Below are 16,058 nucleotides of genomic sequence, written 5' to 3' on the forward strand. Positions count from 1 at the left end.
CCTGTTTTTACAACAGGTGGTTCGTTTGCACGGGATTCCTGAGAACATTGTATCTGACAGAGGAGTGCAGTTTGTGTCTAGATTTTGGAGAACTTTCTGTTCCAGGCTGGGAATTCAGTTGTCCTTCTCCTCTGCTTTTCACCCTCCGACCAATGGGCAGACAGAGAGAACAAACCAGACCTTGGAGTCATATTTGAGATGTTTTATTTCTGCTGATCAGGATGATTGGGTTTCATTTTTGCCCTTGGCCGAATTTGCTTTGAATAATAGAGCTAGTTCTGCCACTTTGATGTCACCTTTTTTTTGTAACTTTGGGTTTCATCCTCGATTTTCTTCAGGGCAGGTGAAGCCCTCTGCCTGCCCAGGTGTTGACACTGTGGTGGAGAGAATGCACCAGATCTGGGACCAAGTGGTGGTTAAGTTATCTCTCTCCCAGGAGAGGGCCCAGCGGTTTTCCAACCGACATAGGACCATTGGTCCCCAGTTTAAGGTTGGTGATATGATGTGGTTATCATCAAAAAATATTGCTATGAAGGTGGCTTCTCCTAAGTTTAAGCCTAGATTTATTGGACCTTACAAGATTGTGGAGATTATTAATCCGGTCTCTTTTCGTTTGGCTCTTCCTGTCACATTTAAAATCCATAATGTGTTCCATAAATCTTTGTTGAAGAGGTTTGTTGAACCTGTTGTTCCGGGGGTGGCACCTCCAGACCCTGTATTGGTTGAAGGTAACATGGAGTATGAGGTAGAGAAAGTACTGGATTCCCGTCTGGCTAGACGGAGACTCCAGTATTTGGTTAAGTGGAAAGGTTATGGTCAGGAGGATAATTCCTGGGTCTTCGCCTCTGATATTCATGCCAAACGATTGGTGCGTGCCTTTCATCGGGCTCACCCTGATCGCCCTGGTGGCATAGTTGAGGGTTCGGTGACCCCTCCTCAAGGGGGAGGTACTGTTGTGAGTTCATTTTCCCCTTCATTACTGAGGCCCAAGGAACTCCCTCTTCTGGTAAAGAAAGGTAGTGAGCCTGATTGTCAAACACCTGAGGCTGATGATTGTGACTGGCTGAGTGGAGGAGTTACGGACTGGATATAATGCTGCCGACGCCCTTCTGCCCTGCGGGTGATTTCTCTGTGGGATCCTTGGAGACCAGTCTGAATTCCTGCTCCTCCAAAGCTAAGTTTGCTGCTCGGCCTTTTGCTTTTGTGCTTTGACTTTGTTTTTGCTTTGTTTTTCTGGATTTCTGCCATTCCCTGCTGGGGTGTGCTGAATTCATTTAGCTCTGTCTTCTGAAAATACCTAAGTGCTGATTCAGTTTTTGAAGCCTAGCTGCTTCAGGGCCTTTTTCATATCAGCTGGTTGGCTTATGTTTTTGATAGGGTTTTGGCAGATTGCAGACAGCAGCCTTCCTGTCCTTTCCTATCTAGGTAGTTTTGGGGCCCCGTCTTTGCTCAGTCTATCTTTCTGTCTGTGTTAGTATTTTCATCTTGCTTCACCGTCATTATATGTTGGGGGCTGCCTATTGCTTTGGGGTCTGCTCTGGGGCAGATTAGATTTCCCCTTTCTTTCTTTAGACCTATGTATTTCTCCGGCTGTGATCGAGGGGTCTAGGGCATCGTAGGAACCCCCCACGGCTACTGCTAGTTGTGTTGATAGGTTCAGGGGTCTGCAATCTGATAGTTGCCAACTTCTCTGGTTTTCTGGACTTAGCTTGTATTTCTGCTTTTGCCTCCTACGGTGACTCATTCATAACAGTCCCCCTGTTCAAGAAGGCACATGTGCAGGCCCATCTGAAGTTTGCCAATGAACACCTGGATGAGTGGTTGGGAGAATGTGCTGTCGTCAGAGGAGACAAAAATTGAGCTCTTTGGCATTAACCCAACTCGCCATGTTTGGAGGAAGAGAAATGCTGCCTATGGCCCAAGGAACACCATCCCTGCTATCAAGCATGGAGGTGGAAACAATTTTTTTTTGGGGTGTTTCTGTGCTAAGAGCACCGGACTACTTCACCACATCAACGGGAGAATGGATGGAGCCATGTACCATAAAATCCTGAGTGACAACCACCTTCTCTCCTCCAGGACATTAGAAATGTGTTGTGGCTGGGTCTTCCAGCAAGACAATGACCTAAAACATACAGCCAAGGCAACAAAGTAGTGGCTCAAAAAGAAGCACATTAAGGTCATGGAGTGGCCTAGCCAGTCTCCAGACCTTAATCCCATAGAAAAGTCATGGAGGGAGTTAAAGCTCCGAGTTCCCAAGCGACAGCCTCAAAATCTTAATGATTTAGAGATGATCTGCAAAGAGGACCAAAATTCCTCCTGACATGTGCGCAAACCTCATCATCAACTGCAAAAAACGTCTGACTGCTGTGCTTGCCAACAAGGGTTTTGATACCAAGTATTAAGGGTATGTTCACACACTGAGGATTGGGGTGCGGATTTGGCCGAGTGGATTTTGTAAAATCCGCAGGTAAATCTGCAGGTCAAAAGACCTGCGGTTTTACCTACGGATTAGCCTGTGGTTTTGCCCTGCGGTTTTTCTTCTCCACAGTGGAGGAGATGGCAAACCGCAGCGGAATCAGCAGAAAGAATTGACATGTCAATTCTTTCTGCGGTTTAGAAACCGCAGGAAAACCGTGCAGAAAAATCCGCACCAACCGCAGCAGAATCCGCAGCGTGTGCACACACCCTAAGTGTTGTTTGCCAGAGGGATCAAATATTTATTTCTCACTGCAAAATGGAAATAAATGTATATAAATTATACAATGTGATTTTCTGGATTTTATTTTTGATATTCTATCTCTCAATGTTAAAATTAACCTACCCTTAAAATTATAGACTGTTCATGTCCTTGTCAGTGGGAAAACTTACAAAATCAGCAAGGGATCAAATACTTATTTCCTCCACTGTATGTTTTTTTTTCAGAACTGGCACCTAAAATCCCTCATTTTGTAGAGATGTAAAATGATTTATTTTTCTTTAAAAAAGCTGTTCTTTAAAATATAATAAAATTGGGACAGGTTTAAGAAAATTATTGCTTACAGAAGTCAGTGATAGAGCAATTTCCATTTCACCAGGGCTGTTTGAAAAATAAAAACTGAGTTTTAATTGGTTGATATCGGCTGGAAAGACAGCTTTTCTTGACAAGTTTCATAAATGAGGAAAAATTTATTCTTAGCTTTTGAAGCAGCATGTTGTTAATTAGAATTTAGTTTATATTAATTTAGTTGAGCTTCTCGCTAAACCCCCAATCATAAAGAATAGGTGCTATGATGACAATAGACTGTTAATATAGATGCATATTAATTGAGTATTGCAAATTCTTAATGTGAGCCGTGTCAAGCTTCTTGACAAGCCGTTTATAAATACCTGTGTGCCATGCAAGAAAATATATTGCTAATGTCTTAATGATTGTCCCAGATAATGACTGAAGATGTGTTTGCTGCATATGACAAATAAGGCAAACGGCCCATTAGGATGAAGAACATAACGACTTCTAAGTAATTAATGATGGTGACAAATAGTTGCTAGGTAGTTTTAGGTGAACTTGTTACATCCTTTCCATCTATTTAAATTAGCAAAAAGTATTTCACTTGACAGCAACTATTAACATCTTCATTACAAGTAACTCATTTCACCTCCTGAAGGCTTTTTATTAGATTTGAATTATGCCATGTGACAATGGATGCCATATTAAGGAAAAATTCTCCCTTAAGTCTCAGTCACACATCCATTTTTCATGTAAGTGTTCTATCAGTGTTTTTCACTGTTAAAAAAACATATTCATTATAGTATACAAGCAGGTTCTGATGTTTTTTTTTTTTTTGCCAGCTAAAAAAAATGGTGACATTTTAATTTTTAATCCACTTTGCTGATCAATATCCATTCAAATCAATGGTCATCGAAGAAGAATAGCACTAGAGTGTTATCTGAGTGCTGTAAATTTTTTACTGATTAATTAAATGGAGAAGCTTGGAAGGTTTTTCTTTGGATACTAGAAACTCAAATGCCGCATTGAAAGCAAAAACAGTCAAATGGACCAAATATGGATGAAAATTGAATCCAGCACACTTGTAAAAATTAGTCTATTTTTTTGCTATACACATAAAATGGACATCTAATTGAAGCAGAACCACAAAACTTTGTGGGCTTTCTGCTAGTTTTCTTTCGATCATTGCCTTAAAAGTTCACTATCAATGTTGATCTGCAAGTTTGTTTGGTTGTCTCTGCATTTTATTGCCTCGGCTGTGTTAAGTTAGTTGATTGATAGTTAATATGTTAAATTAGTTCTATAACTAAGCACAAATCTTCCTATACATTTGGACACATTTAATGGAAAGGCACTTTTATAGGCCGACAATTGTGCAGATTTTATCAAAGTGCCATAATTTTTTAAAGTGCCTAGGGCAGTTAAACATGGCAATTGCACAGGGCAGGAGACAGGTAAGACATGCAACATAATTAAACAAACTTTTTCCCAGTTCATTTGTACTGCAAAACGTATTCATCCTATATATTTGTATCATATATGTTCTAGCCTTGACCCTAACTGTGCTGCTAACTACAGACCTGTCTCTAATGTCCTCTTCATTTCTAAACTTCTGGACCGCTTGGTTCCAGGCTCAGACTGGCCCATAGGGGAACAGGGGATTCCCCTGTGCAGATTTGGGCCCCTAACCCCACTGTATTGGCAGTACTTGTCATAATTCACTTGATTTTCTCTGTACAGAAGAAAAGCAGCATCTCATTCATTAACCAAACTACCCAGTTTTTTATTATATAGAGATATAGGTACATTTGTGAGCAAGGGACATGTAATATTCGTATGCAGGTAAAAAGTGGGCCCCACCAAAGTCAATGTTACTGGTGCGCCCTTGGCACCCCAGCCCGACACTGCTTGGTTCACTCCAGTTTAATCCGCTATCTTTCAGATAACGCTCTTCTTGACCCTTAACAATCTTGTTTCCACTCTTTATACTTGTCATGATCCAGGTTGGATTATGACAGATAATTGCACAAGTAACCTTTTTTTCCCTTAAGCTGTATGCTTAAAGGTAGTTTTGCCCCCGGTGACCATTAGGGTCATTGCACTGTGGTGATTTCAGTTCTAGTTTTGCACCCAGTGGCCATTAGGGTCATTGCACTAAGGTTACTTTAGTTTAGTGCACGTGATTATGATGTAGGTGTGATTGCTGGCTCTTACCTATAAAAGAGTGTCAGCTGGTTGCAATCACTGTTGGTGATATTGGTCTTTTCCAACCATGCTTGGTGAAGGAAAGAACTTGAGAAGAGTCCCGGGCAGCTCAGTCAGAAACCTGGAGTGGCAGCTATGGTGTCAGCGAGGAGTTCTTGCAAAGCTTGGTGGAGTGGCAGCTATGTTGTCAGCAAGGAGTTCTTGCAAAGCTTGGCGGAGTGGCAGCTATGGTGAAAGCTGCACTCAGATGCTGGATTCTGTTTCTGGGAGAGAGCTGCACTCGGATGCTGGACTCTGTTGCTGGAAAGCTGCACTCGGATGCTGGACTCTATTGCTGTAAAGCTGCACTCAGATGCGGGACTCTGTTGCTGGAAAGCTGCACTCAGGTGTTGGATCCGGTTGGAGGAAAAGATGTACTCAGGTGTCGGACTCTGTTGCTGGGAGCATTAGCAACAGAGCAAAGCTAAGTGGTGTTTCTCTGTTTGTCACTTTCCTCAATGTGTGTTTTAGTGCAGTAGTAGGATTAGTTTCTGCACCGTCCACTTCACTAGTAAGGGATTGGTTCAGGGTGAGCTAGGGATTTCAGGTATCCTGATCGGCGCCCGGTGCAGAACCGGCCTACGGATCGTTAGGAGTGTAGAGACACTGTCTCAGGGGAGTGCAGGAGGTCTCCACGTCCCCGTTCCCTATCGCAGAGCCACCATTGTAATTGTTTTCCTGGTTTTCCCCTTTATTCTGAAATTCGCCCTGCTGGAGGCGGTGTATCCAGACATACGTGTACTACTGAAATTTGCCTGCTGGAGGCGGTGTATCCGGCTGCACATTCTATTATTTAAATTCACCCTGCTGGAGGCAGTGTATCCAGGGTCTCGCGTGTCATATAAATTCTCCCTGCTGGAGGCGGTGTGTCCAGTCACACATGACCATGACATTATCAAAAGGGTTACTTGTGCAATTATCTGTCATAATCCAACCCGGATCATGACAATACTCTTCTGAAACTGTCTAAAGTCTATAATGATCTACTACTACAGCTAAATTTAATGGTCACTACTACCTGTTGATTTTACTGAATCTCTCTGCAGCATTCCACACCGTGAATCACTTGCTCTTCCTCACTATGCTCTACTCTATTGACCTCAAGGATAGTGCTGTCTTTTGGTTCTCCTCCTACCTATCTGGCTCATGTTCCTCACCTCTTCCCCTTACTGTCAGGGTTCCTCAGGGTTCAGTTCTAGGCCCCCTCCTCTTCTCCCTAGAAACTTTCCCTATTGGACAAACCATCAGTAGATTGGTTTTCAGTACCATCTACTGTATGTGCTGATGACCTCACTTATACACAAAATCTCCTGACCTAAAATCCTAGTGATGTAGTAATCGCAGGTATGCGGGATGCAGTGACGAAACGGGAGACAGGATGAACTTAAGATGTAACTTTTATATATATATATGTCTTTAGGGCTATCTTGAGCAACCGAACAAGCTAACAATAGTTATCCTCGCAGGAATCAAAACAAGAATACACTAGTAAAGCGAACATGACTAACCCGGCAAAGGCCGGTCACTATAGGGCCGCGGTATGGCTGACTACGGGTCCTAAGTATTAACTACGATGTGTCACTTATCCTCTCTGACGTCCGGCAGAGTGAGGGTCGGTGCTGCTTCAGCGTCTCAGCCACTGGGCCCAGCCGACGAGGATCTGATGGAGACTTTGAGCGCTCCTACGCCCTGGCGAAGTGGGGGCACAGCAAGCACCTGAAGACTCCTTCTGCATTGCACCTCCTGGTGGAGGCGGGTCGGTGTTGCCTGGGGATCGGGACGTGCCAGCTGCAGTCACCAGCTGCGGGTGGGGATCAAAGGCCACGGGCAGCAAAGGACAGGCCACAGCCGCGAGCCGGAATCGGACGGTGGTGGTCGCAGGCGGTAGCGGACAGGCCGCGACCGAGGGCTGGAGTGGAGCGACGGCGGCTGCGTGTGGTAGCGGCCACGGGTGCTGGGAGCATGGGCGCTGGTCAGTGTCTTTCCATTGGGCAGCTCGGTGTCGTCCCCCTTCGGTCGGTGGTGAGTCTCCCTTCAGCCTCTCCCGATGCTGTGCTCTCCTCCTTGCTCTGGCTCTTGCTCTGGCTCTCTGTCGCCCTCTAGCTTCCTGACTCCTTCTCTCCTGTTCTGGCATCTGATGTCTCCTGGCTCCCTCTGCCCCTTTTAAATTGGCTCCACCCCCAACCCTCTGTTGTTTGTCCTCCAATTATGTCCCCCGGAAACAGTCCCCTTGTTTCCGGGTCGGATATACAGCAGGGACTCATCCTCCTACAGTGATACCAGTGATTGTCCACTGTCTCTAACATCATGTCCTCCCTCTATCTAAAACTGAGTCCGTCAAAAACTGAACTCCTTGTGTTTCCTTCCTGCTACTAATCATCCAAAACACAATATTTGCCAGTTCTGTGTGTGGTTCCACCATTATTCCCCTGCAGCACACCCTCTGTCTTGGGGTGATATTTGACTCAGATCTTTCCTTCACTCTCCAAATCCAATCACTCACTTATGTCACCTACTCCTCATAAACATCTCTAGAATTTGACCCTTTTTTGCCTTTGACTTACTCATCTGACCTACTGCATCTCTCTACTAATCCTGATGCAGCAGCCAGGATCATATTCCTCTCCAACCGCTACACCAGTGACTCTACCCTGTGCCAGTCATTGCACTGGTTACCCATTTGCTACAGAGTCCAATATAAACTTATCACTCTCACCCACAAAGCTCTCCCCAGTTCTGAACTACCCTATATCTTCTCCCTCATCTCTGTCTATCACCCTACCCATGCTTCTGTTCCATTAATGACCTAAAACTACAACTACACAGCCTTCATGTACTCAATAGCCCTCTGTATCTGTACTTATACAGAGACTGGCTGGTTCATGTAGCATTATGTGTTCACCTTATTTATTATATTGATAGCTGGACCATATAATACAAGAACTTTTACCATCCACCTTTTGTGTTTGCTCTATTTCCTCACAGATTGTAAGCTTACAAGAAGCGCCCTCACCCTTCTTTGTATCTGTTGAATTATGTATATTCTATAATGTCTTTATTGTCTGTACCCTCTAAAGGCTGCGGAACATGTTGGCGCTATAGAAATAAAAATAATTATTGTTATTATAAAACTATTAATCAAAGTGCAGCTAATATGAGTAATCACACAAGATTTAGTAATTTTTACCCTATTTTGTGTTTACAGGTTATACTGATCGTATGGACCTCACAGAGTTTCGCCTTCGTTTTCAAGTTCTAGCATCACAAGTAATGAAGAAGTATATTAACACATATGAACCTGTGGATGAGAGAAAGGTATATTAAAAAAAACAATTACTGCAAATTTTAGCAGTTAACATTCAATATATACAGTATACAGATTAGCTGGACTACCTTCTACTCAACACCTAGTCCTGCAGTGATAATCTCTTGCTGATAAAACACTGCAGCAAACAGCTGAGTAAGTGACACATCCCGGGAATAACACTCTCAGCCCCTGCGTTATGCTGCTCTCAAATTAAAGTGCAAAAACTTGCTGACGGATTCCCTTTAAGTCTACTGTAGATACAATCCTGCACATTGTTCCCACATGAGGGCCAACAACAATGCTAGTGTGAGTCACAGTCATCCAGTATCTGCCAGGTAAACTAACAATTAGTGCAAGGAAATATTCCAGTGCTACTAAAGTACAAATATAAAAATAGTCATATTGGAGTTTGAAGTTTAATACGAGACACATAAACTTGACTTTCTGTTGTTGGTTAACATAATAGTTCTCTTACTAACCTTAAAGAGGTTATCCAAAACCTAATAGTCAATGCTTGACAATCTAATTTCAAAAACTATCCACTTACGTAACTTACATCACTAGAAAATTCTCTATTGTTCACTCCCTACGCCGACTTCTCATTTCAGTATTTTTCATCACTTTCACTCAACAAAGACCAGCCCATACCTCGGAAACTGACGCCACTGAAGACTTTCCATTGGTAGTGAATTTAGCTGTTTGAAATTCCCCAGCACATTCTGGGAGACCCATAAGGAATGTCATTGAAACTGCTAAAAGTACAAAGAAACATGAAGCAGGCATAGAGAAAGAATGGGAAGGACTCTTTCAACTCAACAAAAAGTGGTTAGTTAGACATTAACTATTTAGGTTTCGGACGATCCCTTTAAATTTTCAGTTACCTGAAACTATATGGAGCCTCCCTCATGTGTGATTCACAGCTAAATCTGTGCATTAGTGCCGGGCATAACTGATGGCCACAAACAACAGGATGAAGCCATAGAGGAAAAGGCTGTAGCATACCAGCACTGTGGCTGCTTACTTGTGTCCCCTTCAGCATATGACTGTGTCATGACCTCCTCCTAGCTTACTCTTGTGCCTTTGTTGCATGCGCATTGTAAGGTTGAAGCAAAATCGTGATGTAACGGCTTGCGCTGTGACCTTGAAATGCTCATTCTAGGCCAGAACTAAGCTCAGGATAACCTACTGTAGCATATGCATATAGTCATCCTGGGCATAGTCGTGGCTGTAAGTCACAGCCTAGCATCCCCTATGAAAGTGAGCAGAGGAAGTGGCCCGAGAGGTGAGCAGTGAGGTGAGTATTCATTTTTTTCAACCTTTTGCCCTCCACAGTATACAAAAATGGTGACCTGTCTGCCACCACTTTGCTAAATTTGAGCAGTGCGAATTATAAAGATTCTGCATTCTATAGAATACAGCTTTTTAAAAATTCATTTAGAATTTAATTCCATACATACAATATCCATGTTCCCAACTCTACTTCTGACATCACATGTACAGATATCTATCGGGACATGTGTACCATTAGCAGGAGTCATGCACTTGTCTCATTATTTGGTAAACGACAGCACATGATATTTGCCAATCACGCACATGTCCCAGATGGTATGTATAGACGTTATGTCATCAGTTCTGCTAACTTCCTAGGGGTTCATGCAGACATTTGTGCAAATTGTTCCAATCTTGGACTGCAGTGCTCAGTCCCGTAGTCCAAGTCACCTCAGTATCTGTAAGTCAAAACAGGGAGTGAATGATAAATCCAGAAGTGGAGATGTGTTTCTGTTATACTCTTCCTCTGTCTGTTCCACTCCTGGTTTTGATGCTTACAAATACTGAGGTAAAAAACTTACCAAATGCTCAACATGTGCACATTGCCTTACTCATCTGTGACCAGGAAGACCATTCTGTGCCGAAAACTGACGAAGGGCAGAGTCAGACGGCCACATAATTCGTGCTGCGAGAATTGCATCGTAAAACTTGTCCTGGCTCTAGGCTCTCCGGACCTGAGCTTGACAGCTGCATAGTAATCCATCACGCTGTCTTGCTCCGGTCAGGAGAGGTGCTGAGCCAGTCCGTTCAGTGCGATGCAAGTCTCGCATGAGAAATATGGCCGTCTGAGTTTGCCCTAAAACTGACTGTGTATCTTTTAGAGTAACACTATCCTGCTGTGACTGAGATGAGTAATGTGTCATATATTTCATTAATATGAGTGCTGGAGATAAAAGAAACCAATTGTGGCCATGTGTTTTGTAGTACTAATGCCAACATAAGCTGATACCAGTGGTGGTGGTGGTGCTTCTGCTGCTGTCACCAACTCTCACATTTTTTACCTCTGTAGGGTGTTTTTTCCCTTTTCAACTATCCCATTGATTGCCATTGCCACTTTTTCGTTTACCATACATTTCGTACAGCCCTAAGATTAACTTTTGTCCATCTTTTCAACCCCAGTTATTCGATCCTTGCCAAAGAGAACATAATGGGTTCTAGCTAGGAAAGGTAAAGAAAGCAAAATTTGGCAGAAGGCTGGAGTATAGGTGTGGTGTATATGGTTGATAAATTGGATTAATAAAACAATAATTATTTCCCCTTCACAAAAACAAATTGAACAAGAAGCGCAAAAACTCACTACAGCCGATGATCACAAGCAAACACAACATCTGACACAGATTTGAGATTTTTTTCTGTAAAGATTATTGTGCTGTCTTGCTTTTGATTTCTATTGCATTAAAAATGAAGGAAAACAAAGTAATTGTAATTCAAATGCAGCAGTACAGACACCAGCAATACCATGTCACTTATCAATCAACCTGAGTCTGGCACTGCTGCTGCTCTCTTCCCCAATGAGTATTATTCCCAGACTACTACTCTCATACCCTCCACTTCTGCAGTTATATAACACATTACTATCTGGAGTATTTGTCAAATGTTTTAAAGATTTCCCTTTCTATTTCTATTACTGAGCTATGAGTTTTGACATACTCTCACTATTTCAAAATCACTGTAAAATGGCTGTTGCATTCCCTGCCTTGGCTTTTAGTTTATGTTAGTCCCTTCTAAATGACTGTGCTGTACCATGTAATCTTATAGCCACAACAACCACATGGTCGTGCTTTAGGTCATTTCAACTTTCTGTGACTGGTACAGCAATGTGCAAAAAGGCGCCATGCATTTTTTTGTGTGATTTCCGCAAAATTACTTGCAAATTGTTAGAATTCACCGGCACCTGCACATTTTATAAACTTTGTCTCAAGTTCTGTTTGTATAAATTATGTCTAGTTAATACTTTAAATGGATTTAGGCTTGGAAAATATCTCTCCTCCTGTTTGTTGAATTCATTTTCTAGTAAATATTTCTTTGCTGCAAATATCCTCCAGTTTTCATAGGAGCTAATCCAGCCATGAAATTATTGGACTAGTACGATATAATTTCCCAGATTATTCTTTGTATATTAAAAAAGTTACGATGTATAAATCAACATAACTAAAATAGCATTAGTATTTAGTCAGATAGCAGGATATAGTCATATACCAGATTTATAAGACGTTTTTATCGTTCTGGATAAAAGTGTTGCAAATATCATTTATCATTTAATATTGGTATTTTATGGCAGATTTTCTTATAAGCAATTATTTTTTTATCTGTTTCCAAAAGGGTTTTGTATGTGCTTTAATCTTTTTCACTTTTCATTGGGAATGTGAAATTTATAAGTAAACACCCAGCAAGAAACAGAACAGATGAAAAAAACTATTCATTGAGTTCCATGAATAATTTAGGTGGAGAATAGAGGGGAAAGCAGTCATCCCATGAAATGAGAGATTTAGCATGCAAGCTCCTGTAGTACTGAGCAGAATAAATACGAGAGAAGGGATTTAGTGTCCTGTCAGAGGAATATCACTGTTATAACAGAGCAGCAATTCCTGCTGCTTGACATCAATATTGAAATATATATAATATTATTTATGGCAGCAACAGCATGTGTGTTCAGCGATATAGCCTCTTCTAATATCTCTAACTGCACTCTGGATATATCAAACTATGAAAATGTCCCTTCCTGGCATATTTAATGTACTAAATGTAAGACTGTTTTAGCGGCTCTTCAGTATGATGGCTGAAGTCATCCTATGAATAGTGATGGTGATGGCTCCATTGGAGACAGTGATCGGCATTAGTTTATGATTTACAGATCTAAACTTGCTCATTATGTTAAAGAAGATTGGTTTTATGGTAAAAGTGCCTTATATTTTCTCCTTCTACAGGTTAAACAAAATGCGCTCCCTTTACTTAGCTTTAGTTTCAGAGACAGGTTTTATATGGATTTCTTCACTCTGCAGCCAAGCTCTAGTGTGATTTAACATTTAGGTAGAACTAATGCCAGGCACGCAGTTAATTATTTGGGGAAGAATACAAACTGAGAAGGGTAATAGGAATGAATAATAATCAAAATATATAGAAAGTCTGAGTTAAAGAGAATCTGTCATCAGGTTTTGCCACCTAATCTGAAAGCAACATAATGCTGAGATAGAAACCCTGATTCCAGCTACGGTATGTGCCTCTAAAGCCCCCATTACACACTGCGATATCGCTAGCAATATCGCTGTAAAGTCATCGATTTTGTGACGTTGCAGCGATATTGCTAGCGATATCGCTGCATGTGATACTTACCTCCGACCGGCTCCCCCGCTGGATATCGCTGATCGCGCGAGAAGCTGCTGGACCATTCCTCGTCGGTCACTTCCTGCGGCGCTTCCTGTGGCGCCGACGAGCAACGCGTGGAGCCGGGCGGGAGGACGCAGGATCGCCTGGTGTTACAGGTAAGTAGCGACCCTCGTCCCCAGCGATGTCGCTGGTGAGATCTGCCTGTGTGGCAGCTCATTAGCAACCACCTAGCGATGCACCAGCGATTCTGACCGCGTCATATCGCTGGTCGGGATCGCTGGTCCATCGCTAGGTGTAACGGTACCCTTACTGTTCTTCTTAGTGTAGTTCTGATAAAATAACTGCTTTATCAGCAGGAGATTATCACTAGAGGACTAGTAAACCTGCTGCCAGGTAGTCAAGTATATTCATGTTCTCTGTATAACCCCGCCCCCACCACTGATTGTTAACAAATAAGTGAACATTACATAATCTGCAAACACAATATGGGAAAAATCCTTATAAGTTTTAAAACATTGCGGCTGACTAAATAGAAGTGCATTTGACGATGTTTTGTTCAGTCACAGACTTAACCTTAACTCAGATCTGCGGTAAATCTTTACCATTATTCATTTCTGTTACCTTTCTCAGTCTCTCGGTATTCCCTGAATGATTAACAGCACGTCCGGCATTAGTTCTATATAAATGTTAAGTCACATCACAGTTTGGCTGCAGTGTCAAGACATCCATATCTCCATATCCTCATCTCGAAGATAGATGGAAAACAAGTAGTTGGGATGTTACACTGAACTTCTGGAAATGTCAGGGAAGGGGGTTAAAGACTCATTTTAAATATTCTCTATTGATTTTCCTAAATGCAAATCACTCTGATTTACTAAAAGTGTTAAAAGTTTTGATATTATCTCTAATGGCTAAAAATAGCAGGCCATACATATCAAAATTCACTTAAAGGGATGGTCTGAAGCTAAAATTTATTTTAATTCTAAATGCCTGTCCACTTAATGTCATATTCTAAATTCTTTTCTAATATACTTTATTTTAAAAATTTCTATGATTCCCTCTTTATCTAACAGCTTTATTTATATATTTATTTGCTACTTCCTCTTTGATGAAGCCTCATTTGAGAATTTCAGTGAATGCTGGGATAGTCAAATGTCATCAATAGGGGGTTAAATTTTCATAAGAATAGAAAAAAGTCGTCTGAATAGAATTGGGCAGACACCTGGATGTTCGGGTCCGGCGGGTACGATCGAACAGTTCCAAAAAGTTTGGGTTTGGGTACCAGAACAGTAGCTGGACGCAAACTCGAACCTGGATCCCATTCACTTGAATGGGGGTCATGAACATCCACCGCTTCTGATCAGTGGTAAAATCATCACCGTAGGTCAGAGAGCTGTGGTTCCCAAGCTCTCAAGTGACAGCTTGAGTCTGCAGCTGTGATTGGAGGTATAAAGATTACCTTCAGTCATTGGTGTCAGCTGAAGGGACTACTGTTCCTATCAGCCAACGCCTGCTGCCGCTAATAACAGTGAGAGCAGGAGCGGCTGATGGGAGAATTCATCAGCTGGCTCCTGTTCTGTAAATAAATAAAGACCCCACTTGCAACCAATACAGGGCAAGTGGGAAGAACCAGACATAGCACCAGAATTGTATCATCTAATAGATGTGCCTTTTCTGAGCGGCTGTGGGATGCTATTTTTAGTCTGGAAGGGGAAATTTCCATGGAACAGAATGAGAACCACAGCTGTCTGACCAGTGGTGCTGATTTTACCGCCTATCGGAAGCGGTGTTTTTGCCGCGCTGTCATGAACCTGACAGTGCGACAAACATCCAGTATTCGGGGGTCCGAACCCGAACAGTTGTTAAAATGCAACTCGAAAAGCTCAACTCTTCAAAAAATATTTACAACCTTAAATAACTGTCATCCTGCTGAAATTTCAGCAGCTTTTGTCTTTTTGGTGGATACATGATGTGCAAAAAACACATACATGAAAAACAGTCTGAATGAGACCTAAGACTGAGAGAAGGGAAGGGGAGCAGTGAACTGTCAGAACAGAACAAGAGATCTGATGGATTTGAAACATTTCTCAAAAGTACCCAGCTAGATAAAGTACTTACAGGGACAGCAACATGGTATAAAATGTTTACTGAAGACTATTCTGAAAGTTGCTTAAGTAAGCACTCCCATTAAGTTTTTTTCATTTAATATGTGTATATGAATGCAATGTAGTGTGAGTGTATTAATATACTCACCTACTGCTGCTCGCTCTGGTGTCCAGCGCTGTTCTTTTTTTCTTCTTTTGAGTGACTTCACCACTCTGCAGACTGTCGGGGTCATGCTTAGCTCTGCATCACCTTGTTGTGACTTTTACAATGCAAGTCTATGAAGCATCAGAATGAGTTGCCATAGACTTACATTGTAAGGCCGGAGTCACACTAGAGAGGAATAAGGACGAGTGAGTGCTATGTGACAAAAAATCGCATAGCACACAGACCAATGTTATTCTATGGGGCAGCTCCCATCATCCGCTATTTTCTCAGGCATATTCTACGTGCGAATGAAATCGCAGCATGCTGCGATTTGCACTGTATATCGGCCGAGACTCGCCAATGCAAGTCTATGGGTGTGAGAAAAAAACGGATACCACACGGACCATGCATGTGACTTGCGAGAAATGCGGAAGCATTCTCCAGGTGACAGGAAATTGAATCATCCATTATCAGGACGCTTTGGCATGCAAATTTCCCTGGCAACCTCTAGAAAAATCCAGGAAGCACGCCTCCATGGAGTCCAGCATCATGGAGATGTTCCTAGTTCTGGTGCAAGAGAGGCCAGAACTATGGGATCAACGGGATGCACAC

At 42.2% G+C, this 16,058-nt stretch overlaps 1 protein-coding gene across 1 annotated transcript in view; it reads left to right on the top strand.

Annotated features, from left to right (window-relative positions):
* Positions 1-16,058, top strand: part of MYO18B (myosin XVIIIB) — a 972,020-nt gene that overhangs the window by 375,086 nt on the left and 580,876 nt on the right. The window contains exon 21 of the mRNA XM_073582823.1: positions 8,439-8,548. Within this exon, the coding sequence (XP_073438924.1) occupies positions 8,439-8,548 (110 nt within the window). The remainder of the gene's footprint in view (positions 1-8,438; positions 8,549-16,058) is intronic.

The sequence above is a fragment of the Dendrobates tinctorius genome, unplaced genomic scaffold (genome assembly GCF_039654945.1).
Source record: "Dendrobates tinctorius isolate UK_male_01 unplaced genomic scaffold, ASM3965494v1 ptg000073l, whole genome shotgun sequence".
In the NCBI taxonomy this organism is placed as follows: Eukaryota; Metazoa; Chordata; class Amphibia; order Anura; family Dendrobatidae; genus Dendrobates; species Dendrobates tinctorius.